Source organism: Phyllostomus hastatus, unplaced genomic scaffold (genome assembly GCF_019186645.2).
Source record: "Phyllostomus hastatus isolate PE091 unplaced genomic scaffold, TTU_PhHast_1.1 phas_contig_34, whole genome shotgun sequence".
Classification (NCBI taxonomy): Eukaryota; Metazoa; Chordata; class Mammalia; order Chiroptera; family Phyllostomidae; genus Phyllostomus; species Phyllostomus hastatus.
The window spans coordinates 42,995,017-43,022,494 of NW_025333857.1; the positions used below are offsets into that span (position 1 = coordinate 42,995,017).

The 27,478-nt window shown below is 34.9% G+C and overlaps 1 protein-coding gene across 8 annotated transcripts in view; it reads right to left on the reverse strand.

The window, feature by feature from the left end:
• Positions 1-27,478, reverse strand: part of AGTPBP1 (ATP/GTP binding carboxypeptidase 1) — a 128,808-nt gene that overhangs the window by 15,273 nt on the left and 86,057 nt on the right. For all 8 annotated transcript variants that reach the window (XM_045840558.1, XM_045840562.1, XM_045840561.1 and 5 more), the window contains 6 exons: positions 12,086-12,173; positions 7,551-7,695; positions 4,365-4,518; positions 3,081-3,261; positions 1,648-1,777; positions 201-332 (listed from right to left, as the gene is read on the reverse strand). In XM_045840558.1, the coding sequence (XP_045696514.1) occupies positions 201-332; positions 1,648-1,777; positions 3,081-3,261; positions 4,365-4,518; positions 7,551-7,695; positions 12,086-12,173 (830 nt within the window). The remainder of the gene's footprint in view (positions 1-200; positions 333-1,647; positions 1,778-3,080; positions 3,262-4,364; positions 4,519-7,550; positions 7,696-12,085; positions 12,174-27,478) is intronic.

The following is a 27,478-nucleotide window of genomic DNA, read 5'->3' on the forward strand; positions in this document are numbered from 1 at the left end:
AGACCTCCACATCTCATATAAAACAAATTCCAAGTACATCAAAAATCTAAGTGTGAAAAGCAAAAAAATTAGAAAACATCTGAAACAATAATGACAAAATGGCAACATGAACCGAATCTGAGTCGTTCATATGCGAAATCATTTCTGTACTCGTGTGCATGTGTGAAACTCAAAAACCCCTGGCTTTCCGTGGTAATTACCCTGTATCCCACATCTTCCACGATATCACAGGAGGTGGCGTTAGCACTGGTGTGCCACACTGTCTCCTTGATGCTGCAGCCATACATGAACACATTCTTCTTTCGGGAGTGGCCATGATAGTCACAATAAACCTTGAAAAGATAATACACTTTCAGAATTAAAAACCTTCAAATGCACAGAATGTCACATAAATCTAGTTACTATTAGCCAATAAATAGGTCTGTGTTCCTTGGTCCTTTGATTATAACTGAGCCACCATTTAACAAGCAGGACCGATAAAAACAGTAATATCGAATTTTAGAAAGAAATCTATGATTACCAGAATGGCTAGAAAGTCTTCTGCAAGTACTGCATCAAGCCATGAATTCCACTCTTTCTTTTATATCTATATTCACCATTTTATTTTTTAATTTTTTAAAAATATTTTACTCATATATTTATCTTACAGAGAGGGGAAGAGAGGGAAAAAGAGGAGAGAAACATTGATGTGTGCGAGAAACATCAACTGGCTGCCTCTCACACACACCCCAACCAGGACAAGGCCCACAACCCAGTCACGTGCCCTGGCCAGGAATCGAGCCGGCAACCTTTCAGTTTGCAGATCAATGTTCAAGCAACTGGGCCACGCCAGCCAGGGCTACTCACCATTTTAAAAAATAATAAAATCAGTTATAGGTCAAATCTACAACTGTAGTCATCATTGCCCCAAGGGCTGTTAAAATATTTATCTTATTTTAAAAAACATGAAAATGATTTTCAATTTAATTTTAAGAGCATTATTTATTTTTTTTAAAAAAACCTCAAAATGGTTTCAATTTAATTTTTAAGAGTATTATTTTAGAAATGAAAAATGAAGTGCTGACCCACATGCCAATTTTGCCCCTCTGCAAAGTGTTTCTGTATTTCCGAAAGGAAAATTAACTCATTGAAACACTAATAGGATGAAACATTCTAAACGAAAGCTGATGAAAACAGAAGCAGCTACATACGCAGTTCTGTGGAGTCTCCCTCCGTGCCTGCACGACCTTTCCCTCATGTGTATACTCCAAACTTACCAGTTTCAGAGCTGGCTGAAGAGCTCAGACACAAACTTCTACTAGTTTGAGAATTTGGACAATACTGGTATTTTAGTGTTGTTCAAACAGTGACATTAAATACCTAAAGCTTACAACTAGGAGTTACCAATATTCATAAACAAAAAAAAGTAAAGAGTTCATGAGAATTATAAAAATTAAATCTGATAAAATAAGAATATGAATAAATTATATTAATTTGACACCATAATTACTACACAAGTGACTGATAAGGGAAAAAAAGATATTTTAAAGAAGTTGTTTCTGAAATTAACACTTAGCTTTTATTACCAGAAAGTAATGTACAAAACACTAAGTCATTAATTAATAAAATGATGTCTTTGACTATACAAAGTACAAATGTTCCACTTACGAGTGGTATACGCTTCACTGCAGCCAGGTACTGTAGCAGCCCCTTAGTGTGGTAAATCGTAGGATGTAAATCTGGATTTGGACTTTGCCACTGTCTATTCAAATCCTCTCCACTTAAAGAACAGCGGTGGCTGAACATAGGCAAGCACAGTGATAGACAAACACAGGTGTCAATAAATCCCTATGTATATTTGAATTAATTTTATGGTTCTATTCCACCAAATATGTCAAATAGGTATAAATGGTAGGTTCAACAAAATCCATCTTTTAGTCATTAAATAATCATTTATTAAGTATCTGCTATGTCCAAGACCCTGTGTTACATGCATTTAAAAGTGGTAAGCTTTCAGATTCAGAAATCAAAACTTTCAAGCTATAGAAAAAAATTAATCCTCAATTCTGGGATTTTATTCCATACTCCATAAAAATTAATGGTCATGTATTTCATTCTGGCTAAATAATACTCATTTGTTTTACTAACATTTTGTATTTTGATTGTATTAGTTATTATTAGAAGTGCTATCTGGGATCTCCTAAGATAACTATATGAAAAGTATACATTCTTATGAAAATTCAAATACATTTGTATTTAATCAAGGTATTAAGTATTAAAACCATTGAACAAAAATTTAAGCAATCAGAAGGTAATAACAGAAATATAAACAATTCTAACTGGTCAATATATTCCTGAATTAAAACAAGACATAAAATTTTATTTTAGTTCCATTACCATAACCTATCTAAAAATAAATTATCCCTTTTTTATTGAAAAATTTTCTAAAATATGAGAAAGGTTCATGTTACATTTATTGAATAAAATATGGTACCCTCAGTTTTGGAGATTCTTATGTCAAATCCCATCTTTCAGAAGCACTAAAAAGACCTTGTCTAATTGCCATAATAAATGAACTACACTAACAATAAGCTACCTTCTCTTAAAAAGCGGTATCTTCTACTACCTCCAGGTTAGAGAATTCCTTGTCAGAAACTATACTTCCTCGTATCAGGAAGAAGTTAGCAGATAGAGCCAACACTCTGAATCAGTGAAAGAGATCCCAGAAGATTCTAAATTTTATAACAAACTAAGATCACACCACTGACAAAATTTAAAAAGAAAGCAATATAAAAGGATGTGTTAAAAAAAATCTTTCTCATATCCTGACACTGTGACTTTTCTAAAATAACTCAAGCAAGATATACACTTTATGAAATCATGTTCTCATGAATATAGAATTTTCAATGCCATACTACTAATATACAAAATATATTTTCATTTAAAAAAAAATTAAATGAATTCCACACCAAAAATTTCTTTGCTCTAGAAAAACCACTAGATTTGCTTTCCAAATTTACCCTGGATGACATTACTTCAACAATTTTAGACAGGACCACCACAATAAGCTATAGTATTTCTATAACTATTGTTTAACTTACTTTCCATTGATGACACCATCTGGATTTAGCATAGGGACAATTTTAAAAATATAGCATTCTCGTAAGCTCTGAGCAGTAGGATTATTACTCATGAGATACTCCAATGTTCCTTTCATTACCCAACTTGCATTAGTTTCTCCAGGATGTACCCGAGCAGATAAGAAGACATAAGGGCGATTTCCTAAAGTACACATAAAATCTCAAATTAAAATGAGCAACTATTAAAAGTTTGTATGATATTTGACTCTGGGGCTTTAGAAATATTTCTCCTCAAATGTGAATTCTGATACAAATTCATAGTAGAGCGCACTGTGCACCTACTGTACACACGCACTGCAGTAGGTCCTAGAGAGGAAACAGAAGTGAAGCCCCCATAAGCCATGTCCTAAAGGAGTTCATAACATAATCATTAATCAATGAATACCATTTGAGTCGCTTATTTCCCAGTGGTTAATCTAGCATATAAAATCAGTTCTTTAATATAATTTTGACTTTATAAAGAATAAGTAGTTGAGGAAGTTTTAAATATAAATATATTTTCATAAAGTCACTGGGAAAAGAAGGAAAATATAATCTTATCCCTGTTTTGTTTTTTTGCCACGAGGTGTGTGTTATTTTCAGTAATCATACAAATAATTGTCTTATCCCTGTTTTATAGTCACTATTATAAGGACAGAAGAAAGGTATATGTGCTCAGAGATATACAAAGAAGAGCATTTTCACTATACACGCAAACCCATCTGCAAAATATCACTCAGCTCACCTGCTCCTATTTTCATTCACAGCGAGCTCTTTCTCTTTCCTGAAAATATTCAACCTTTTCATCAAAATTAGAACGGTTTTCTTATTTTTTTTCTATCACAGCCATACATTTGACGCAACTTTTAAAAAAATAAACAGCAGGGAAAAACAAGTAGCTATTCAGTGCTAGCATAAAATTTCTGGTGATTTTATTTATAAATAAAACTAGCTATAAATTTTAAATTGATGGTAGTATTACATTAAGCTCTTAAAATAATCTGTGACATTACACCTTGGGTATGACTTCCAAGGATAAGAACTACAGAGAATTAGCATCAAAAGAGACCTCAGAGATCACCTCATGCAGCTCTCTCGTTTCTGAGATAAGGAGATGGAGGCCCAGGAGCAGGCCCCGGGCTAAGCAGTAATAGGACCAGGACTTCTGATGCCTGCTCCTAGTGCTACTGCCCATACAAAATATATATAAAGCAAAGAAAAATAAGTAAGAATAACTGGTATTTTGAGTGAAAAAGACAGACTTACTGAATTGACAGATATGTTCATAATAATTAGATTCTGGCATTGCTGTTATAGTCACCAAAGGACAGCTGTTTCCAGACAGGGTTTCACATAACACATCTCTTCGAAAATAGATTTGCTGAGGGTTGTGTGCCGATTCCAATTTTTGAAGATGCATCTGGATAAAATGTAAAAATACACAATTATTTAAAAACTCCCTGTGATAAACAGAAATAAATGCATCTAGATATCCACATACCTAAAAGTCAATCTAATGAGCAAAATAAACCAACAAACAAAATAGAAACAGGCTCATAGATACAGAGAACAGACTGACAGCTGTCAGAGGGTTGGGGGCTGGATGGAAAAGGTGAAGGGATTAAGCAGGAAGAAAATACCTCATAGACACAGACAACAGTATGGTGACTACCAGAGGGAGAAGGGGACAAGGGGAGGTAGAAATAGATAAAGGGGGGATAAATGGTGATGGAAGGAGAACTGACTTGGGGTGGTGAACACACAATACAATATATAGATGATGTGTTAGAATTTTACATGAAACCTATATAATTTTATTAACCAATGTCACTCCAATAAATTCAACTAAAAACATTTTTTTAAGTCAACCAGATTCCTAATCCCTCCTCTGGGACCCTCAGGGGCCAGATGTAGTTCAAACATTAGTATTTGAAGAATTCAAGAAAGAGAACAGATGCAGCACATATAGCACTGAATGTGCAATACCATCAACAGGGTCAGCGACAGCAGCCTGTATAAGCACGTTGTTATTTCTATGGCAAAACACATAAAGCATCACTCTAAGTGGAATCAATATTCTAAATAAGCTCACGTCAATTAGGCCAGGCTTTGCTGCCAAAGGGACTATGAAAAAGCTTTTGGTTCTCAAAGCCTTCTGAATATTGAAATTGTGACTGTGGGCCTACAACAGTGATGTAAAATATGCAGAATAAAAATTATGTTGCACAAATTTTTTAACAAATTTCCCTGACTTCAAGATTAATACAGGTTCATTGTGAAATGTCTGGAAGATGCAGAAAGTACAAAGAAAAAAATTTAAACACTCATAATTGCATCACTTAGATTACTACTAACAAGTGCCAATATATATTAACAAAACTGTAATTATACACGCCTTTTTATAACCTTCTTTTATCACTTACTAATTTATACATGCATAAATTCATAATTATGAATCATATACTAACGATATGGTATAGTGTCATACCAAATATAAATCATTCAATCCCTCATTTTAAGACACTTAGTTGGTTTCCAAACTTTTGCCTATGCTCATTCACAGAATCACTATTCACTGTGTGATCACAATTTCTGTGCCAGAAACTGTGCCAGGCACTGAGGCTATAACAATGAATAAATGGACCCTACCCCAGGGACAATGCAGAGTACTGTGATAGCTTGTAATAAGGGGAGGGGAGCCCAGCTGAGTCTGGGCAGTGAGGGAAGTTCTCCTGAAAAAAAAAAATTATATTTAAACTGCGATCCAAAGGATGAGTGAAGAGGACAGAGAAGCATGCTACAGGCAGAGGAAAGTGTAGGAAGAACACACACTAAAAAAGAAGAGGGCATTTCAAAGAACTGAAATAGATTCTTCATAGCTACACCGAAAAGAAACAGTGAGAAACAGAGAATTCAACACAGAAAGGAGGGCCTGGTAGACTAGTTTTTCCTAAAGGGTCGCACATGTACTACTACTGGTAATTGAGATAACTAAGTGATACGTGGATAACCTTTAAAGAATGTAATAGGTACATATTTTTTTGTGAATTAGAAAGATGTCTACCCATTAAATCCATAATTTCCTGGATATTAAGTTAGGGTAAGGATAGACTTTAAAGAGTAAATTATTTTAGTCTATTAAATAATAAATATTAAGTAAATAGCAGCTCACACAGTATGTGGACATGGCAAAAATTGTGGCAGACAGTAAAGGAATGACTCAGTGAACCACAGTAAGAATTTTAGACTTTGTACAAATGGCTCCAGAAATCACTAAGGCATTTTGAGCAGAGGAGTCACATGATCAGGTTTGCCTTCAAAGAGCCTTCTTGATACAGTGTGGAAAAAATACAGATAAAGAGGAAAGGGGATAAAAGTGAACTTCAGAACACCAGTTAGAAAAAGGCTGGCAAAAGTCCAAGTGAGAAACAACGCAAATGCCTGGGAAAGGTCATGGAATTAAAAGAAAGCAGGGGAACTCAGAATACGCCAAAAAGGTACACACCAGTAAAGAAGAGTAACACACAGCCCTACAAATGACAACACTGTGCACTCTGATGCTATGTTACTCAGCACAGAGAGATGTCTGATTTTACATTTCTAGGCTGTGATCTTTTAATTATCATTTTTAAACACATTTTATTGATTGTGCTATTACAGTTGTCCCAATTTTCCCCCCACTGCCCCCTTCCACCTGGTACCCCCATTCCCTCCAGGACAACTATCAACAACTGAGTGTAGGTTGTAACCTTTATTGGTATCTTTTCTGCTCTGCGGACTGTGTTTTTCTCTCCTTTTCCCCTCTTCAGTAATTTCAAAGCTTGTCCCTAATCATAGCGCTCCAATTTCTTTCTGGATAAATTGATCATATCTTCCATGATCTTTGATTATGAGGATAGACATTCTCTTCTGAGAATAAACCTACCATGGTAATTACTTGAATTTACTTGTTTTATTTTGTCTTACAATACAAATAATCAAAAATCTCAAGAGAACCCACAAAACAACTCTTGTACCCCAAATTCTAAGCAATCTGGATCTAGGACTCCATACACAACCATTAGAAGAAATAAATTCCCTGCAGAAAACTTAAACCACACCCACATTTTTCTACTGTTAGATTTTCTATCAGATTCAATGTTTCTCATTAAACACTTGGAAATCTCATCTAGATAAAATCTGCAAATCATGGAATCTTAAGAGAACCTGTAGATGTTGACCCAAAGATAGAAAGCAAAAATTACGTCAAATTTCCTTAGTATTTCTTTCTATTAAATAAAAAGAGACTACGTTGCCATTTTACACACCCTTCAATGTTTTCAACAAATGTTGTATTATTATGTAAAATTTTCAACACTAGATTTTTTCTTATTAAAGCAATTTTATCTTCTATTATTTGACACATACACATAACACAATAACAGTCATAATAACAACTTAGTGAGTTCTCACCTGCAAAGTTGAATACGTATATGGATAGTGATAAGCAAAGTAGCAAACATCATCTTTGTGTGGAAAATTGACAGTGAATGTAATTGTATAGTAGGATTTTCCCTTTTGCCCACCTGCAGCAACTGAACTTCTTGAGAAGTGATTTCTGCAATAGAAAAGCATACACTGTTTATTTCATACATACAGAAATTCTGATTTTTCTTGTTATTTTATTAAACAGAACTTCGGGGCAGGGTTGGTTTGTGAAAAGTGTAACTTAAGTACTCTATAAACAGATACTTGAGCTCCGGGCAGCATGGTTCAGTTGACTGGACATCCTCCTGCAAACCACAGGCTGCCAGTTCAATTCCCAGTCAGAGCACATGCCTGGGGTTACTTTCCAGACTTTCAATATCACCGACATATGCTGAGCTAAAAATGCTTTGTACATCAACTGAATTCCTAAAATTCCAAATGACCTTGTATTATTTAAGCCATAAAATGAAGAAAAGCCATGGCCTGCAGATTATTTCTACACACTCAAGGAATTCTGAAATTGTTATATAGTCCATTAGCTGAGCCATCATTTCGTCTTGAATTGAGACTCAATGACAAGGTGCTACAAGTTGAAGAAAATACGAAATGAATTCCAAAATACACCCTACCAACTCCTTTCCTCCAAAAGCTTAACGTCTAAGTGGAAAGTATTTAATTATACCACACTTTAACTACGTGGCAGTTCACAGGTTCTATTCTCACATGTAGGGGGAAGGCAGTTTTATTCAATTTCACAGATGACACAAACAAGCATCAAAGGACCTGACTGAGGTAAAAAGCTAAGTAAGACACAAGGCAAAAATAAATTTTAATGCCTATCTAGATTTCAGGCCTTGAGAAAGCAACTAGAAAAGTGCTTATTACACAGAAAGTGATTAGTAAATGTCTGTTGAGTTGAGACTAAATTCCAATTCCAGAGCTGGGAATAGCTGAAAGAAAAAACAAACAAACAAACAAACAAAAATCTTTGCCATCGCCCCTTACATAGAACAACTACCAGCATGCTATGACCACTAACTTTACAATGTGAAAGAGAAAAACGTTCATTGCTGATTTCTATCATGCAAAAGGGGAGAAATGAGAAGAAAACACTACTTTCTGAAAGACACCACTTCACCCATTCGCAGTCCAAATTATTCTGCCAAAAGCTAACCGAGCACTGCCCAGGTCATCACCACTTCAACTTCGAGAAAGAGATAGGTGAGGAGAGTACTTTTATATTAGCCTACCATTAAAATAAATATGAGGTTTATTCAGGTACAGATGAGTTATATATAACCTTATATTTCTGTTCCTCATTTATTTACTATTTATGTCACAAATCAAAGTAGAGGCAAAACCCTACTGATGTGAATTCCAAGGAACCCTTTCTTTCCCAAGAAGTAACAGCAATTAAGACCTAGGTTTGTCCAAAGCCATGTCATAAACCATTAAAAACAGTTTAATTTTAGAAGTCTTCTTCTAACTGATACAACTATATTAGTGCTAGTTAAGCACAGTATGAAAAAGTCAATACTCCCCAAACAAAAATGTCAGGATTAAGATTAATAACAGGCAAGAAACAGAGATGTCAACTGCTTTCAACAGTAGAAGTCGTTTGGAAAATATTACATGCAGAAACAGAGTAACATGGGAAGCAAGATACATAATTCTAGATTTTTCAGAATGAATCTGAAGAATAATCCAATTACTCCCCTGAAGCAATAAATGACTTACCACACTTATTTCTAACTCATTAAGTAGTTCACCTATTTGAAGTCAAAGTTGAGCTATATAAGTTGACATAACCATGAAATACATCTCCAGGTAATATATTTTGGAAATTAAAATGAGGTAATTATTTGTGCACAGAAGAGAAAAGAAGTGTACTTACTATCATCAGAACAACAAATAAATACAAGTTACTTCCTAGAATTTCTTTAAGTATATTTTATTGATTATGCCACTACAGTTGTCTCATTTTTCCCCCCTTCATCCCCCTCCACTCAGTACCCCCTTCACTCCAGCATTCCATCCCCCACTTAGTTCACATCCATGGGTCAGACATAAGTTCTTTGGCTTCTCCATTTCCCATACTATCCTTAAGCTCCCCCTGGTCTATTTTGTACCTACCATTTAGGCTTCTTATTCCCTATACCTTTTCCCCCATTCTCCCCACTGCTCTCAACCAAAAACCTTCCATGGGATCTCCATTTGTGATTCTGTTCCTGTTCTAGTTGTTTGCTTAGTATGTATTTGCTTTTGTTTTGTTTTTTAGGTTCAGTTGTTGATAGTTGTGAGTTTGTTGTCATTTTACTGTTCATACCTTCGATCACCTTCTGTTTCTTAGATAAGTCCCTTTAACATTTCATAAAATAAGGGCTTGGTGATGATGAACTCCTTTAACTTGGCCTTATCTGGGAAGCACTTTATCTGCCCTTCCATTCTAAATGATAGGTTTGCTGGATAGAGCAAGCTTGGATGTAGGTCCTTGCGCCTTTCTTGACTTGAAATACTTCTTTCCAGCCCCCTTCTTGCTTGTAAGGTTTCTTTTTGAGAAATCAGCTGATAGTCTTATGGGCACTCATTTGTAGGTAACTGTCTCCTTTTCTCTTACTGCTTTTAAGATTCTCTCATTATCTTTAATCTTGGCTAATGTAATTATGATGTGCCTTGGTGTGCGCTTCCTTGGGTTCAACTTTTTGGGGACTCTTGGAGCTTCCTAGACTTCCTGGAAGTCTATTTCCTTTGCCAGATCAGGGAGGTTCTCCTTCATTATGTTTTTAAATAAGTTTTCAATTTCTTGCTCTTCCTCTTCTCCTTCTGGCTCCCCTATGATTTGGATGCTGGAATGTTTCAAGTTGTCCCAGAGGTTCTTAAGCCTCTCCTCATTTTTTTGTATTCTTATATCTTCTTTCTGTTCTGTTGAATGTTTATTTTTTCCTTCTGCTTCAAATTGTTGATTTGAGTCCCAGTTTCCTTCCCTTCACTGTTAGTTCTTTGCATATTTTCCTTTATTATACTTTGCATAGTCTTCACTTTTTCCTCTATTTTGAGACCATACTCAACCATTTCTGTGAACATCCTGATTACCAGTGTTTTGAACTCAGTATCTGATAGGTTGGCTATCTCCTTGTTGCTTAGCTCTTTTTCTTGAGCTTTGACTTGTTCTTTCTTTTAGGCCATATTTCTTTGTCTAGGCACACCTATTATGCAGTAAGGGGTGGAGCCTTAGGTATTCACCAGGACGGGGCAATCCACTTCACTGTGTTGTGTCACTGAATGTCAGGCAGGGGTCCAGGAGGAAACAATGGCGCTTGCTCCACTCTCTGCCGGATTTCAGTCACTTCTCCTGCTTTCCCTAAGCAAATTAGGCCTTTCTGGTGCTGATTTCTGGGTGGGTGAGTTTGTGTACATTCTAGGACCCTGGGGGTCTCTCCAGCAAACTCTCCTGTTAGGCTGGAAGTTTTTCCCACCACTGCAACCCCCACAGGTTTTTACAGAGGTTTTGCAGCTTTTTTCCCCCACATTGGAACCATGGGTTGCATGGTCTGTCTCACTCGCCAATTGTTCCTCCAGTTTATGTGCATGCAAATGTGGGATGGCCTGGTCCGCCAGCCTCTGCTTCCTCCACACAGGTCCTCCAACCACTGCCTTGCTATACATCCTCTCCTCCCTGGCTGCCTGTCTCTGCCCCTCCCACTAGTCTGGATGAATGTTTCTTTAACTTCCTGGCTGTCGGGACTTCCATACAGTTTGATTTGCTGGCAGTTCTGGTTATTTTTTGTTTTTAAATTTGTTGTTGTCTTTATTTTGGTTGTGTTAGGAGGCAAAGTGTATCTACCTACACCTCCATGTTGGCCAGAAGTATTTTCTAGAATTTCTAATTTCATTTTTATTCAATGAAGTTGCCAATTTTAAAGCTAAAAAATGTTGAGAACACATAGCTGTCTAAGCAGTGGAGACAAAGAATTAGACGTAAACTATCTGTCTACAAAATACATTTTACAGTTGACCCTTGAACACATGGAGGTTAGAGGCACCAATATCTGCACAGTCAAAAATCCAAGTATAACTTCTAACTCCCCAAAACCTTAACTATACCAGTTTTCCCTCACTGTCTGTCAGGGGCTGGTTTTAGGACACCTGTGGATACCAAACTCAGCAGACACTCAAGTCCCCTACATAAAATGGCACAGATCAATGCATATGGTTGGCCCTCCAAATCTGCGGACTCCAACCTCAGATTGAAAACAGTACAGGCATTTACTGGAAAAAATTCACATAAAAGTGGACCCGTGCGATTTGAACCTGTGTTATCAGTCAACTGTATTTCCACTGACTATGCCCCCTAAATCGATCTCGTATTTTAAAGGACTCTATTAGAAGTAATACTAAAGCATGGCACCACAATTCAAACAATGAAATAATGACTCTACTCTCTAATCTTTACATTGAAATAGAATGAAGTTAATAATCCCTTCTGTAAACCAATGTCCTATTACCCTTAGAATACTTACTTATAGTAACAAATGTCTGTCCCCACACGAGTCCACCACGGTCTGGCATTTAGTGCTTCCTGAACTGAATACATGAGTGGTTGCATACCTTGACAAAAAGAAAAGAGGAAAAAAAAGAGAGAATAACTCTTACAACATTTTTTAGGTAAAATTAATCTATGCACTATAGAAAGCACCAAACATTCAGAAAGCTAAAGGAAAAAGACATTTCTGGTTTTTTATATGGATTTTTTTAATCTGAGAAATTTATTTAAAATCTTATAAGTCAATCAATGATGTGCTTTAATTTCCAGTTGAACTAAAATAGATTACAACTTTAATGAGTGAAAAATCATTAACCATTTTTATTTCTTTTCTATAGATTAAATAACAAGGAATATACAGATACGCATATGCATGCACACACACACACACACACACACACATCCTATAGTAAGTGAAAGAGTTAAAAATACTTATGTAAGGAAAGAGCTCTATAGTTCCCCATGAATTATCTACACGGAGGGAAGGGGAAAAAATGCCACCAAATGCATGATTGGTTTCTTCCCCAACCTTCTCCACACAAACGTGTTAACAGCAGGGAAGAGGAAGGGGTAATGCTAACAAAAACAGGATTAAATATATAGTATATTTTCATGGGTAGTTTTAGAAATATACTTTCCACATGAACTTTAAAATCACTGATCTCATTTTAAAAATGAATGTACTGGGTTTCTAACTGGAATTAATGAAATTCATGTTAATTTTAGAAAGGATAACCATTTTTAAGATGTGCTTCTGATTTTCCTTAAATCCTAAATTAAAGATATAGTCATTTTCTTAATTTTCTTGCTACAGAACCATTTTGTTAAACTTACCGTGGTATCTTTTTAGTCTTTAGTCATCTCTTGGGTTTTCTAAGTATGTAAATCATACCATTTGCAATTTAAAAGATTTTATATCCCCTTTTAGTATTTATATCAGTCACTTCATTATCTACTTTTATTTTATTTAGAGAAATGAAACCTTAAAAACAATTCTGAATACAGTGGTAAGAACAAACAACTCTGTCTTGTTCATGATTTTAATCAAGCTGTTTTGCCATTCAGTTGAATATTTGTCAATTCTTTTTTATGCATTAACTATCACACTTAAAGTATAAGAAGAGCTAACACTGGATAATTTTTGATATGTCAGATACCGTTCTAAGTATTTTCACATATGTGAAGTCCTTAAGTCTTCGCAACCCTCTGTGGTAGGTACTATGATTATTCTCATAACTGAAGTACTTTCTTCCATAATTCTTACTATACTTAAGTGTTTCAATTATTTTATCAAATGCCTTCTCAACATCCACCAATAGAATTACATGGATTTTCTCCTTTAATCTGTTAATGCAGTAAATTATATTGATAGGTTTCCTACTGTGAACTATCTTTGTATTCCAAGGAAATGTTATTCTTTTACTAGCATATAATTAGATTAGCTAAAAGCTCATTTAGAATTTCTGCATCTAAAAATTGGCTTTTTTGTTTTAATTACCTTTACCAAGTATTAATATAAGATTATATTAGCTTCAGAAAAATGTATTAATAACTTGTTGGTAATTTATTAGAACAAAAGTAAAATCTATTTTTAATAGGTAAATATAATTCAGCTGGAATACCATCTCGATATAGCATCTAATATGTTTATTTCCTTCAGAACAGTTATAGTCTGTTCAAAATCATTACTTTTTATTAATCAATTTCAGTATTTCTATGTTTTGTTTTACTTCTATTTTTAAAAATAGAATTATTAAAAATAGCATTTTAAAATGGTATTTAAAATAATATTTCTATTATTAAAAATTCTCTTTATTTTCTTGTTTTTCTAGTATCTGAACTTGGGTACTTAGTTTACTAACTTTCTGTATTTTTTATTTTAAATAATGTAAGTTGTTAAAGGTTTTCAATTTTCCTCTGAGTACCAGTTAGCTATGTCCCATAAGTCTATTAAGTGTTCTCCTATGTGGTACCTTCTAGATCAGAGCTATCCAACTTAACTTCCTCCCAGAATAGAAATGTTCTATACCTGCACTGTCCAATATAGCAACCACTAGCCTGCATGGCTATTAAGCACAGGAAATGAGCTTTAGAGCACTAAAGAACCTAAATTTTAAATTTCTAATTAAAGGTGATCCAAGATGGTGAAGAAGAAAGTGGAAGCTACACCAACCTCCTCCCAGGGCCAATCTGGAATTACAACTAAACTGTAGAGAAATCACCCTGAATAACCTATGGAATGCTAGCTGGAGAGAAGTTTTACAACCACAGACAGACAGAAGAAACCACTTCATCACTATGAGACTGGCAGGGCGTGCAGAGGAGGCACAAGAGGGCCAGCTGGGTTCCCACAGGCGGCATCTGAAGTCCTGGAGGGATATGCAGCAGCCAGGGGGTCCCCCTGAGAAGTGTGGGGTCTAAACCACAAGCTAGGCTCTCCAGCCTACAGCACCAGAGCCAGGAAAGGAACCCAGGTGATATTCGACTGTGAAAAGTTCGGAGATTTCTGTCTGCCAGGGAGAGATGGCTGACGATGCAGAGAGCCTCTTAAAGGGCCAACACACAAAATTCCATTTACAGCCACCTACCCTGGGTTCCAGCAGAGAGGGCAGACTGAACTAGAGACAAGTGAGGAAAGTCTGGGGCTGGTGGCTCTGGGGAGAGAACTGAAGGAACAGCCCCCAGGATCCTTGTGCTGAGTCATTCCCCATACACAGGAGCCATCTTGCTCAGGCACAGCAGTCCCCTCCAAGTGGCATCAGCCTGAGGGGAAGCAAGAGCCCCACCCACAGGAATTACTCTGCTCCACCCTGTGGAGCTTAAACCCAGATGCTGAAAACAGCTTCAGGCTACAGCACTGATTAAGTTTAACAACTAAGGGGGATCTCTGGGCGCTCTAAGACTTTAGCTCACCCCCACCCCAGGCCAGGTGCTGATATAAGCCAGTCTTGGCATGCAGCCTGGTTCTTTCTGCACACAAATAGGCCCAGCAGAGGGCGCCACACCTCCGCTGTAGATTGCTAACAGGTCCAAATAAGTTGTACAAGGCCAGTAGCAAACAGCATCTGACAAAGGTCTTCACCAGAGTCTTTGCAGATCTACCTAATACACAGAAACAAATACAAAGAAGTATCCAAAATGGGAAGGCAAAGAAACAGATCCCAAAGGAAAGAATAAGAGAATTTTCCAGAAGAACTAGATAAAATGGATGCAAGCAATTTATCAGATAGAAAGTTTAGAGTAATGATTGTAAGGATACTCAACAGCATTAAAAAGAACATAAAAAAGAACCAGTTGGTAATAAAGAAAGCAATGTCTGAAATAAATAATATACTGGAAGGAATAAAAGTAGGTTAGAGGAAGCAGAGGATTGACTCAGTGATTTAGAAGACAAGGTAGATAAAAACACCCAGGCAGAGCAGCAAAAAGAAAAAATAATTTTAAAAAATGAGGAGAACTTAAGAAACACTTTGAACAGCATGAAGCATAACAACATCCACGTCCTAGGTATACCAGAAGGAGAAGAAGGTGAAAAAGAGATTGAGAACCTATTTGAAGAAATAATGACAGAAAACTTCCCTAATCTGGTAAAGGAAAAGGATACACAAATCCAGAAGGCTCAGAGAGTCCTAATCAAGTTGGACCAAAAGAGGCCTACACCAAGACATATAAAGGTCAAATGGCAACGCTTAAAGACAAGGAGAGAGTCCTAAAAACCGCAAGAGAAAAGCAGGTAGTCACATACAAGGAAGCACCAATTAGACAGTCACCTAATTTCTCAACAAAAACATTTCAGGTCAGGAGGGCCTGGCATGAAATGTTCAAGGTGATGACAAGCAAGAATCTACAACCAGGGCTATTTTACCCAGCAAGGCTATCATTTAAAATTAAAAAGAAATAAGAAGCTTCCCAGACAAGAAAAAGCTAAAGGAATTTGTTACCACCAAACCAGTACTGCAACACATGTTAAAGGGCTTGCTTTAAAAAAGAAGAGAGAGAGAAAGAAAGAAAAAAAAAACAACAAATAGAGGAAAATAGTCTAACACTAAAATGGCATTCAATATGTATCTATCAATAATCACCTTACATGTAAATGGCTAAATGGCTCTAAGATATAGGGCAGCTGAACGGATAAAAAAACAAGACCCTTATATATGCTGTGTCTAAGAGACCCATCTCAGATAGAAAGATACACACAGCCTAAAAGTAAAGGGTTGGAAAAAAGGTATTTCATGCAAATAGAAAAGAAAAAAAAAAAGCTGGGATAGGAGTACTTATCCAACAAAATAGACTTTAAAACCAAAGGCTGCAGGAAGAGACAAAGAAGGACACTACATAATAATAATGAGAACAATTCAACAAGAGGACATAACCCTAGTAAACATCTATGCCCCCAATACATTTCATTTCATTACTTCCATCTTACTTTCTTTCTACTATATTTTTAAATATATCTTATCGCTCTTTTCCTTTTTATTTTACTGGCCGAGCTGCATTTCTCCACATTTCCTTTTTTTCTTGCATCATCTAGAAAGCCTTCTATTGTGCTTTCCATCTTAATTTTATGATTAACTATTATTTCTCTGATAGTGTATCAAATTAAATGAGCAAGACTAGTTAACTTTCACTTCTCCCACATCAGTCCCTTAGAACATTTTTACTTAACACATTTTATAAATTCCAAGTCTTCTATCTTGAGACCATTTTCCTCATTCACTTTTCTCAGAGAGGGTGCAGGAGTGGCGTATTTTCTGATTTCTACACACACAAAGATGCAGTTTGCTGGTACTGACAAATGACAGATGCTGCAAAAGACATTTATTTGGCTATCTTCTCACTTCCAGTGCCACAGATGAGAAGTCCAATATTAACCTAATTTTCACATGCAGAACAACATAGTCATTCAGAGCATGCAATCTGCATCCAGATTACCTGGGTGTAAATTCCAACTTCAGCACATCAGATGCACGATCCTAGGGACATTACTAAACCATTTATGCCCCTTTTCCTTCTCTGTAAAATGAGCGTAACAATCTCACTGACCTACTTCTTGTATAGATCAAGGGCATCAGATGTGCTAGCACTTAAAGAAGACCTGACACTTGGTAAATATTCAGTAAATATTAGCTGCTGTTATTATTACCATTATTTTATTAACCAGTTCTTTTAAAGTGGATGTATGTTAAAATTTTGTCTTTATATTACTTGAAACTCATGTATTTCACTGGTACATAAAAGACTCCTGTCCTTCTGCCCTGGCTGGTGTGGTTCAGTGGGCTGAGTGCCAGCCTGCAGACCAATTCAATTTTCTAGCTTCCAGTTCGATTCCCAGTCAGGACACATGCCAGGGTTACAGCCCAGGTCCCCAGTATAGTTGCCCCCAGCAACCATACATTTGATGTTTCTCTCCCTTTCTTTCTCCCTCCTTACCCTTATCTCTAAAAATAAATAAATAAAATCTTTTCTAAAAAAAGATTCCTGTGTTTCTTATTTCTTCCTAGGATTCAATGAGCCATTTCAAACAGAAACTTTAACCTCATCCAGACACATAAAACTCACAATAGCGGTTAATAATAGTAAAGTAGAACAAGGTTCAGGCTGAGGTCAAAGGGCATAGTACATTTATCTAAAGTGTTCTACTTTTATAAAAGACCATGTATTTTTACATTACTTTTTAAATGATAGTTAATTTTGGACAGTGAAGAGAGCTGTAGTTACAAATTCTGACTATAATAAAAACCATATGAACAAAATAGGTCACCCCAATAAGAATCAATCAAATGAGGTAACTGAAACTGAATAAACCACAGTCTATTCAAAGGGATATAGACAGGCTATGTTTGAGTAATTGATTTAGTAGTCATTAGCCAAAGGATAAAACCTTTATGCACACAAAACAAATATACTAAGAACTATCCCTCTGGTCATCTGACTGTAGACAGTCAAAATATTAAATCGCCACAGTGAAGCCAACATCCAATGACAGTGGCCTCTAATAATACCCAAGTAAAACCCAATGTTGTATAACAGATGCAACTAAAAAGACAGACAGAATGTATTTTGGGCCCTAATCATCAAATGCAGTATGTATGAATCACTGATTCATAAAATTTTCAAGTTGAAGCCAATACCATCATTTAACAGATAAGAGGGACGAGAAAATTTTTTAGTGGATCCTGAGTAACCTGAAGGCACCTATCACAGGCTGTATATGTTTTCTGGGCTCAGTGACCCTATGGAGGAAAAATACGTGTTGCTAATACGGCTTGTAGGACAGCAAAGATGTATACTAAAAATAGGAAGATCCAATTCTTGGGGAAGAACAATGGCAGCTGCTTGAAACCCACTGGCTAAATCTTGGGCAATCGGAGTGTCAGATAAATAATGACAGCAACAAATTATGACCAACTGAGTAAAATAGGAAAACAGTCCTACACTGACATTAACATCCTGAAAGCTTGAGAAGAGACAAGGTATGTACATGGGTTCAAAGTACCTCTACACAAAATACTAACTACAAAGAGAAAACAAATAACTATACAATGGAAAAGACTAGCAAACACCAACTTAAGTTACAAAATTATTATGAGTAACAGGACAAACAAAATCCTGTGTCACCAGAACACTTCACTTCTGTGATATTTCTGCCACAGATGCCTAACAAATCAAATCATGAGGGGCATGAAACAACTCCAAATTAAGATTCATTCTACAAAATAAGGGTCCTATAATTTTCAGGTGTCAAGGTCATGAACATTAACGACTGCAAAACTATTCCTCACTAAAGTAGTCTTAAAAGACTTATATATGATGTATTTTGAGCTGAATCCTCTTGCTATTACGGACATTACTGAAAAAACAGGTGAAACTTAAGTGGGGGTGGGAGGCCGGGTGTCAAAGGGCTAGATGTAATTCATGTATCAATGATAATTTTCCAATGTTAACAGTTGTGCTGTATTTGCACAGAAAAAAATGCCATTGTCTGTAGAAAATACACTGGAAGAATTCTAGGGTGATGGGGCATCATTTCAGATGCTCAACATATAAATAAGGGATATAAGTTTTCTGTTAAGTTTAAAATTATTTCAAAACAAAATATTTAGAGAAGTTGATCATAAAATAGAGTCTTCTTGACATATACTTTATGCATGTTCATCTTATGTTCCTAATGGGATCTTCTTCATAGTTCATCCATCCATTGCCTCATTCATTTAATATTTACTGAACATATATTAAATGCTGTGCTATAAATACAGTGGTCAGCAATAGACACACTTTCCTGATCTCAGGAAATTTACAGAAAGTGGTGAGGGTATGCAAGGAAGGTATTAATCAACTACACACATAAACAACATAAAGCTTTAAAGAGTACCTAAAACAAAAAAAAATTACAAGGAACATTTATCAAGGGAACTAATCCAGTCTGGAGAGTCACAGAAGACTTCCTTAGTCAAGAGACAGCTCAGCTCAGCTTCAAAGTATGGAATTAACTAATGTGAGTAAACTGGGAATGCAACATACTAGACTGCAAAATTCTATTTTGTTGCCTGATTCCACACATGTTCAATTTTATCTGTGAAGGTGGTTAAAAACCCTCATATATATGGAAGACAGTGGATGCGGTAAAGGGAATGGGAGGGAAAGACAGCAAGAGTGCCAGAGAGGAAGCCTGTGATAAAAGCTCTTTAGTTTAACTAAAATGCAAGACTGCCACCTGGTGGTAATTTGAGCAAACCCCTTTCAAGTAATGAGAGGTAATGAGTTACAACAGATACAGCACTATTACACAGTGACATAAATTTTCAAACATAAATTCACAAATATGATCATTCATTTATTTAAAAAACTGCTAAGTATTTAACAGAATATCCTAAAAAATCCCCAGGAAAAGACAACCTTGGAAACAAAAGCAACAGTAATTCATCCTCTTTTGAAGGGCATTGCCAAAGAACAAGACCTCTTTGGGGCACCTTTGCTAAAGCCCAACACTAAATATTATTAAACACTGCCCAACCAGTATGTCTCAACCAGGAAAAGAAAAAAATACAGACATGTAGTTATTTCCTGATTTCAATCATGTATGGCAATTTAAAAATCCTTCCAGCTGAAGAAGTTCTACTACAAATATGTTTGGTCATCAGTACCTTCTCCAATGTGAATTCAAAATGAATCTGATGACAGTAACATTAACTCTAGAACTAGTTATAATTTCTTAAAACCTTTAATTCTAGTTTGCTAAAATATTGGTCCCTTCTGTCTTCCAACTCTTATGTTAAGACAAACCAAAATCTGTTTTATGTTGTATAAACTTAAATCTTATGATAGTTTCATTTAAAAAAAATACATCTACCAAACAGCTCCTTCTACAACTTTTACCAATTTCCTAGTTAAGTATTTACAAATGTGTGGAAAGAAAAAGGAAATTCAAAAGTCAACTTCTTGTCAAATCTGGGAGAAACTGTACTAAATTTAAGGCAGATGGAATAAGACTGAGAAAAATCCAATGTAGAATATGCCTCATGATCTATTTTTATATACCCATATTTTTTGGACTAAAAGATGCACCACCCCCAAAATAAGGGAGAAAATGGGAGTTGCATCTTATAGTCCAAATGTAGCAGTCCTGGCTCCCTGGGGGCGGGGGGGGGGGGGGGAGCAGGGTCACAGGTTATTAAATATTTTATATTTTTTACTGCAAAATTTTTTTTCTTACTTTCCTTCTCTAAAACCTAGGTGCGTCTTATAGTCCTAAAAATACCGTACATATTTAGCTCCCCACAACTAAAAGAAGTGTTGCACCACATCTTTGTGGAGTCAATACATGGCCCCCATTCAATGACTGAGGGCTAATCAGAGAGGCTCTGGCCAGAAGGAATGTGCACTGTTTTGGGAATAGATTGTTAACTCCCTCCTTATCTCCTTTTGGGAGCAGCGTCTTCCCTGTAACTGCTTCTTGACCTTTTCCATCTGCAGGGACACACTGAGGTAATGTAGCTGCAGGCCACACATAGGTTTGTGCAACCTGGACCGGTGCTGCCTTTGTCCGGGACCCCTTATCATGAGCCTCACACTGGAGGAGGTGCGGTCTCCCTCACACCGCCCAGCCGGCCGCCATCGGTGCGCTCCCCTGGAGCGTGAGTAATGAGCGGCATGTCCACATCAGCCGGGTGGTTTTTTTGAAACATCAAAACACTTAAGCAGCTCCCCGACTGGGGGCCCCTGTGCTACAACCCTGAAGTCCCTTCAAGAACAACAGATAAAGAAAACAATAAAATGAAAAAACAGCAAAAAAAAAAAAACAAATATCATTATAAAAAGAATTTTTAATAGGTTAAAAACCACGTATAAAAAGATAAGGGTCAAACAACAAAATGCAATCTCTATTTTCAAGAAACAAGATACAAATACATTAAGCAAATTCAAAATAAAAGAATGTATAAATAAAATTTAGGGCAAAATTACTCAATGGAATAAATATGGTGATTTTATACTGTTAAAGGGTATACACAAAAATAATAGGGAAAAGTGAAAAACTATGTGTCAAATAATTCTGCATTTAAAACGGAAAAAAAAAACTTTTAATGAGGACTTGGCAGAAACACATCAGAACTGAAAAACTAAATTTCTTTGAAGTCTTAGGCAGACAGAGAAGGTGAAAAATAAGAATACAGAAAACTGAATAAACAGATCTATAACAATAAATCCACAATATATATTAAATTATACTGCCAACAAAGAATACATATTATTTCCTAAGTGCTCATGAAAACAAAAACTGACCAGATATTAATCCATAAAAAAATCCTAAATCATAAATTTTACATGTCTGTGAACAAAACTGATGAAATCTGAAAGAAATGAGAACAAATTTAACCAAAATAATTTAACCAACTAAAAAAAAAGTTTTCCTAAATAACTGAGTAAAAAAGGATGCCAAAAATACATATGATTAGAGTTAACCTAGAAAATGAGTTCTTCAGATCTGGAGATGTGGGCTGGGGGGGGGGCGGGGGGGCGGGGCGGGTGGAATTAAGTTGCTGTCAAGAGCAAAATCTAAATCTAAATGCTTAACCATTAAACAGAAATAAATTTAAGTAAATAAACTAGAAGTTGGAAAGAGAAAAAAACTAAAGAGGGAAATTAATAAATTAAAAAATACTTTTAAAGGAAATAATGAATAAAACCAAAAGCCAGGGTTTTAAAATAAAAAATAAAACAAATTATTTTTAAGCACACACTGAAAAAAAAAAAGAAAAAACAAGCAAGGGAATAAGGAAGTACACATATTGTAGTTATCATATAGAAATCTCTGCTAGTGAATTTTAAAAATCTAAATGTCACGTAAGAAAATAGAAATTTTCAAAATTGCCTCAGTTTGAAATAGAAAACTAGACTACTGAGTCACAGAAAACTGATAGTTATCCAGACACTTCCTCTCCCACCCAGAAAAGGACATATAATCAGACAGATTTAGAGCTGAGCTCTCTCCAAATTCCATGAAAACATGTAAACGCGATTTAAACTCCAACAGAACACAGGGTGAGGAAACACAAGCCTCTTCAGCTTTCTCAGTGGGCAAGGATGGCTCTCCAGAAAGGGAAGTGACTTGCCTCACTATGACCAATGATGTAAAACCTTTAAACAAAATACTAACAAATCAAAACTAGTTCTATATTAAAAGATTAATTTACATGACACAGTGGACTTATTTCTGAAACCCAAATATAGCTTAATATTAGGAACATATTAATATACTACAGCACAATAACAGCTCAAAGCATTATATTTATTAAATACAAAAAACAATTCTGATTTTTAAAAATAAATAGAAAGTCTTTACTACAAGAGTATGTATCTCAAAACAAGGGTTAACATACTTAATGTAAATACTAGTGCATTCACACTAAGGTCAAAATAAAACAAGGATACCCGATGTCTCTTTTTTTATTTTAAACATTCTCAAAGTTTTATCCAAATGCAACGAAAAATGAGAGGTGCGCACTATAAATAGGGAGAAATTACAGAAACCTACCAACAAAATCCAAAGTTATCAACTATGGAAATATAGGAAAAAGTTCAGTCAGGAGGTTGATTTTCAAGTAAACATACAAGTATCAACAGCTTTCATAATTATAAATAATTTTGAAAACAGGAGCACTCTTTCACAACAGAAACAAAAATACATAAAATATTTATGAGTGAAGGTAATACAAATACAGTATTTTGTCATGTATAATCCGCACTTTTCTGCCTAAATTCTTGAGGGAAAAATAAGAATGTGCATTACACATGGGTAGTACTAATTCTGTATCTCTATAAATGTTAATTCTTTTATTTATGCTTATGACTTAAAAGTGTAACTAACTCCTTTAAAATTCTTTTGTAATACAAAAATCAAGTATCTAAATATAAATTAAATAACTGAATTAAAAAATTAAAATGTAAGATTTTTTTCCTGAAAGTTTGGGCCAAAAACATGGGTGTGTATTATACACAGGAGCGCATTATACATAGCAAATGTGGTATTTAGAACTTACAAAAATGTATAGAACTAAAAACTTAGGTGATGGAATAAAATATTTGAATGAACAAAATTATTCTCTATGTCTCGACTTAATACAATAAAATTTCAATTTCTCCCAAATTATCCTGCAAGCTTAATGCAAAGGAATGGGGGGGAGGAGCACTTGAAACATTTATTCTAAATTATTCAGAATAAACTAGGAAAAATAAAACAGTAGAGAAAGTTTTTAAATTGTTTTTGAAAAAGATTACAGGATGTAAACTATATTATAAAGTCAAAATAATTTAAAAACCAAAGTTCTTTAATACTTTGCAACAAGGATGTTACACGAGACTAACAGTAAGAATAATTATAATCAAGAGGTACTACAGCAACAAAGAGCCACCAAACAAATACTAGTGTACAGCTAAAACCATAGTGTCTGAGAACTGTGTTTCAGTACAAGGGGAACATATATATGAATAAGAGGTCTGAATAGTTCAACCCAAATTCAAAAAGTCAGGGACTATAAGTAACAGTGATACCTTTCCAACCAGGTCCTAATCTAACCTAATGTTTTCACTAACCTGACCATTCCCTATAACAGCTACAACAGAGAGCAACAATGTACCACGTCTTCCAGGTTTCCCGCCCTGCTTTTACTAGTGGGTCAGACACGGAGTTGCAAATCAGTTATAAATGTGAATGTTTGACAAATTACTCCACAAATTCATCAAAAAACATTTTAAAGCTCTTTGGAAAAAGAATGAGTTCAGTTTAACTACTAATAGTATGATTAAGTTAGATCTCAATTCACTAAATATACCAAAATAAATCCAGGATGGATTAAGGTAAGTATAAACACTGAAGCCATACTATCAAATGCACTTCAAAAAAAGACTGAACTAATTTAATGCTCCCACCAGCACTGCAAGTTCCCATCTTCCCTAGTCTTCAGCAATATACATTCGTTTTTTCTGAGAACTTCTACTTAGAGAAATTTATGACAAAAAAAAATAACCAGAAGCATATGCAAAAGCAAAAATTACAAATATTGAATGCAGAACAATTTGTAATTTTGAAAAGTTGAAAAAGAAATTCCCATCAAATTATTATTTAAATTATTGTACATTACTCAATAGAATATTGTACAGATATTATTAGCAATAATGTTGCTGAAAATATTTAATAGCATGGGAAATATTTTTATATAATGTGTGGTAAAAACATAGTTTACAAAGAAGCTTTAATACTATAATCCCAAATTTATAAAAGGGTAAAATTTAAATTTAAAATTATGTGAATATGAATATTTTAAGGATAGAAAAATAATACTAAACAGTAGATTTTCTCTTATCTTTCCTTCCTTCGAGTCTTTTAAACTGTTTTTAATTTACCAAGTTTCCTATATTAAAGATCCATTGTTTCATAATCAGAAAAAGAAAACACATTTACAGCTAGCAGATTAAAAAATTCCACTTCTGTGAATTTGTAACTAAATAATTATCTACACAAATATCTAGTTAAATGTTTATCTCAGCATTATTTAAGGTAGAAAATAGTGAAAACAACTCAAATTTCCAACAAAGAAAGGTTTGGATAAATAAGTTACAGTACCTCCACAGAAAGTGCATTAAACTGTTTCAGACATATATTCAAGGCCCAGAAAAATGTTGACAATATGTTTGGTTAAAATACAAATTATGAAACTGCATGGGTCATGAGCCTCATGTTTTTTAAATAAATATATACTCTGTATATGTAGAAATCACATATTGCATTATAAAAAAGACTGGAAGAAAACAAATGTTAAAGTGATTAAATTGATGCACTGTTGATAGTTTTAATTTTCTTCTTAACAGGAATCTGTTTTCCAAATTCTCCACAAAGTGATTTTGGAAAATGTGATACACATATAAGAACATCCAGAGGACAAGGGGTAGGTAGGAAGGAGGAGACATTTTTTAAAATAAATAGCCATCTGTCTCATTGCTTTGAGTTTTAGTTGTAGAATTATATTCACTTTAAGTTTAGAACAGCACTAAGTGAGGAGATTGTTTTATTTATAATATGGAGGTACAAGTTTTTTCAAAATAGAAAGCATTCCAAAATGTATGCTTTTAATTTAAAAAACTGAAATATTTAATGAAATTTAAAGTGCTGAGTATTATTTTATAAAATTGTATACATATAATTAGTAAAAACACCATCTACTAATTTGTAGTTACCACTAATTTGTAGTTACTACTACAATTTGAAAATTTTACTGATTATCTTTTCAGCAGTAAATATGCCTTTATATTTTATGCTTAAGGAGCACTCAAAATGCAAATACAATTATTTTACTCAATTGTCTTTTTCTCCTCTAAAATATTAAGTATAACAACATTATACTTACAAGTTAAGCAGGGAAAACACAAGAATCTTTACTTGTTTGGGTGGTGAATTAGTCAATTAAGGTAATATTTAAAGTTATATGAACATTTAAGGTCTACAAACAAATGTTTCTAAGAAACATGACACTCAATGATTAGCAGTTATATTTAAAAATCAAAAATAAAGAATGCAAAATAATCATCAAAATTAGTCATATCACTATTCATGCAAATCAGTAAAACCACTGAATCCTTAAAATTAGATTACTTAAAACATTTTTAAAACCTTTAAAAATGTTAAACAGAGACAGACTCCTCAATAGAGAGCAGGCTGACAGCGGGGGGAAGGATGGAAGGCTCGAGGAAAAAAGGAAAAGGCTCGTGGACACAGACAACAGTGTGGTGAGTGTGGGGCGGGAGTGGTTGGAGGTGGAAGGGAGTGTAAGAGGAATAAATGGTAGAGAAAAAACACAATAAAAATAACTATTAAAAAAACGTTTTAAAATGTTTATAACTAAGCCAGATATTATGCTACCTAATCTTTCTATAATTACATTAAATTAGTGAATCTGACTAAAGTTTTGATGTCATACATATAAAGTAATTATCTAGAGGATACGATTTTCTATTTTCCACACAAAAAATGACAAATTGGGAACAACCTCTTCAACTCCTGAAAGCTTCAATTCTCAGAAATGCCCCTGTAAAGAGCATCATCATATGCATGCTTTTAACAGCTGAGAACAGATAACACAGTGTCTCATGCCTTAGCTGTTCAGAACAGCTTTTCATCCTGCTCTGGTGACGTGGGTCAGTTGGTCGGAGTGCCCTGTAACCCAAAGGTTGCAGATTCGAACCCAGGTCCAGGTGCATATGGGAGAGAGGCAGTCAGTCCATGTTTCTCTCTCTCCCTTCCTCTTCCCTTTCTCTCTCTCCAAAAGCAATGAAAAAAAATATGTCCTCAGATGAGGACTAAAAAAGAAAAAAACCTTTTCATCGTCACAACAAACCTGAGACTGCTGAGATTTTGAAACTTATCATACATATCTGATTTCCCTCAATCCCCAATGTAAGTGAGTTTTTGACGACAGAAAAAGAATTCTTTTCTTTTAACCCCAAAATTATGAGATTAAATACTTGAAAATTGATGTTTCAATTTTAAATTACTGATTTTAAGTTTATATAATTATATTATTTTCCACTGACTTAATATTTGACTGTAAAGACTGGTGTGTGACAAATAACTCTCAGTTTTATATTTATTTAAGTGCTAAACACAGAGTTAAATGAGACTATAAATTTAATAATTTTGCTGGTAGAATACCAGAGTTTTAAAAAATTGTCTCATGAGAAAACAATAGAGAAAGCCAATGAAAAAAAAGCTATTTCTTTATAAATGTCAATAAAATTGACAAGCCGTAGCAGGGCTGGCAAAGAAAAACAAAGAGAAGACACAAATCACCATTGTTAGGAATGAAACACGGGATGTCAC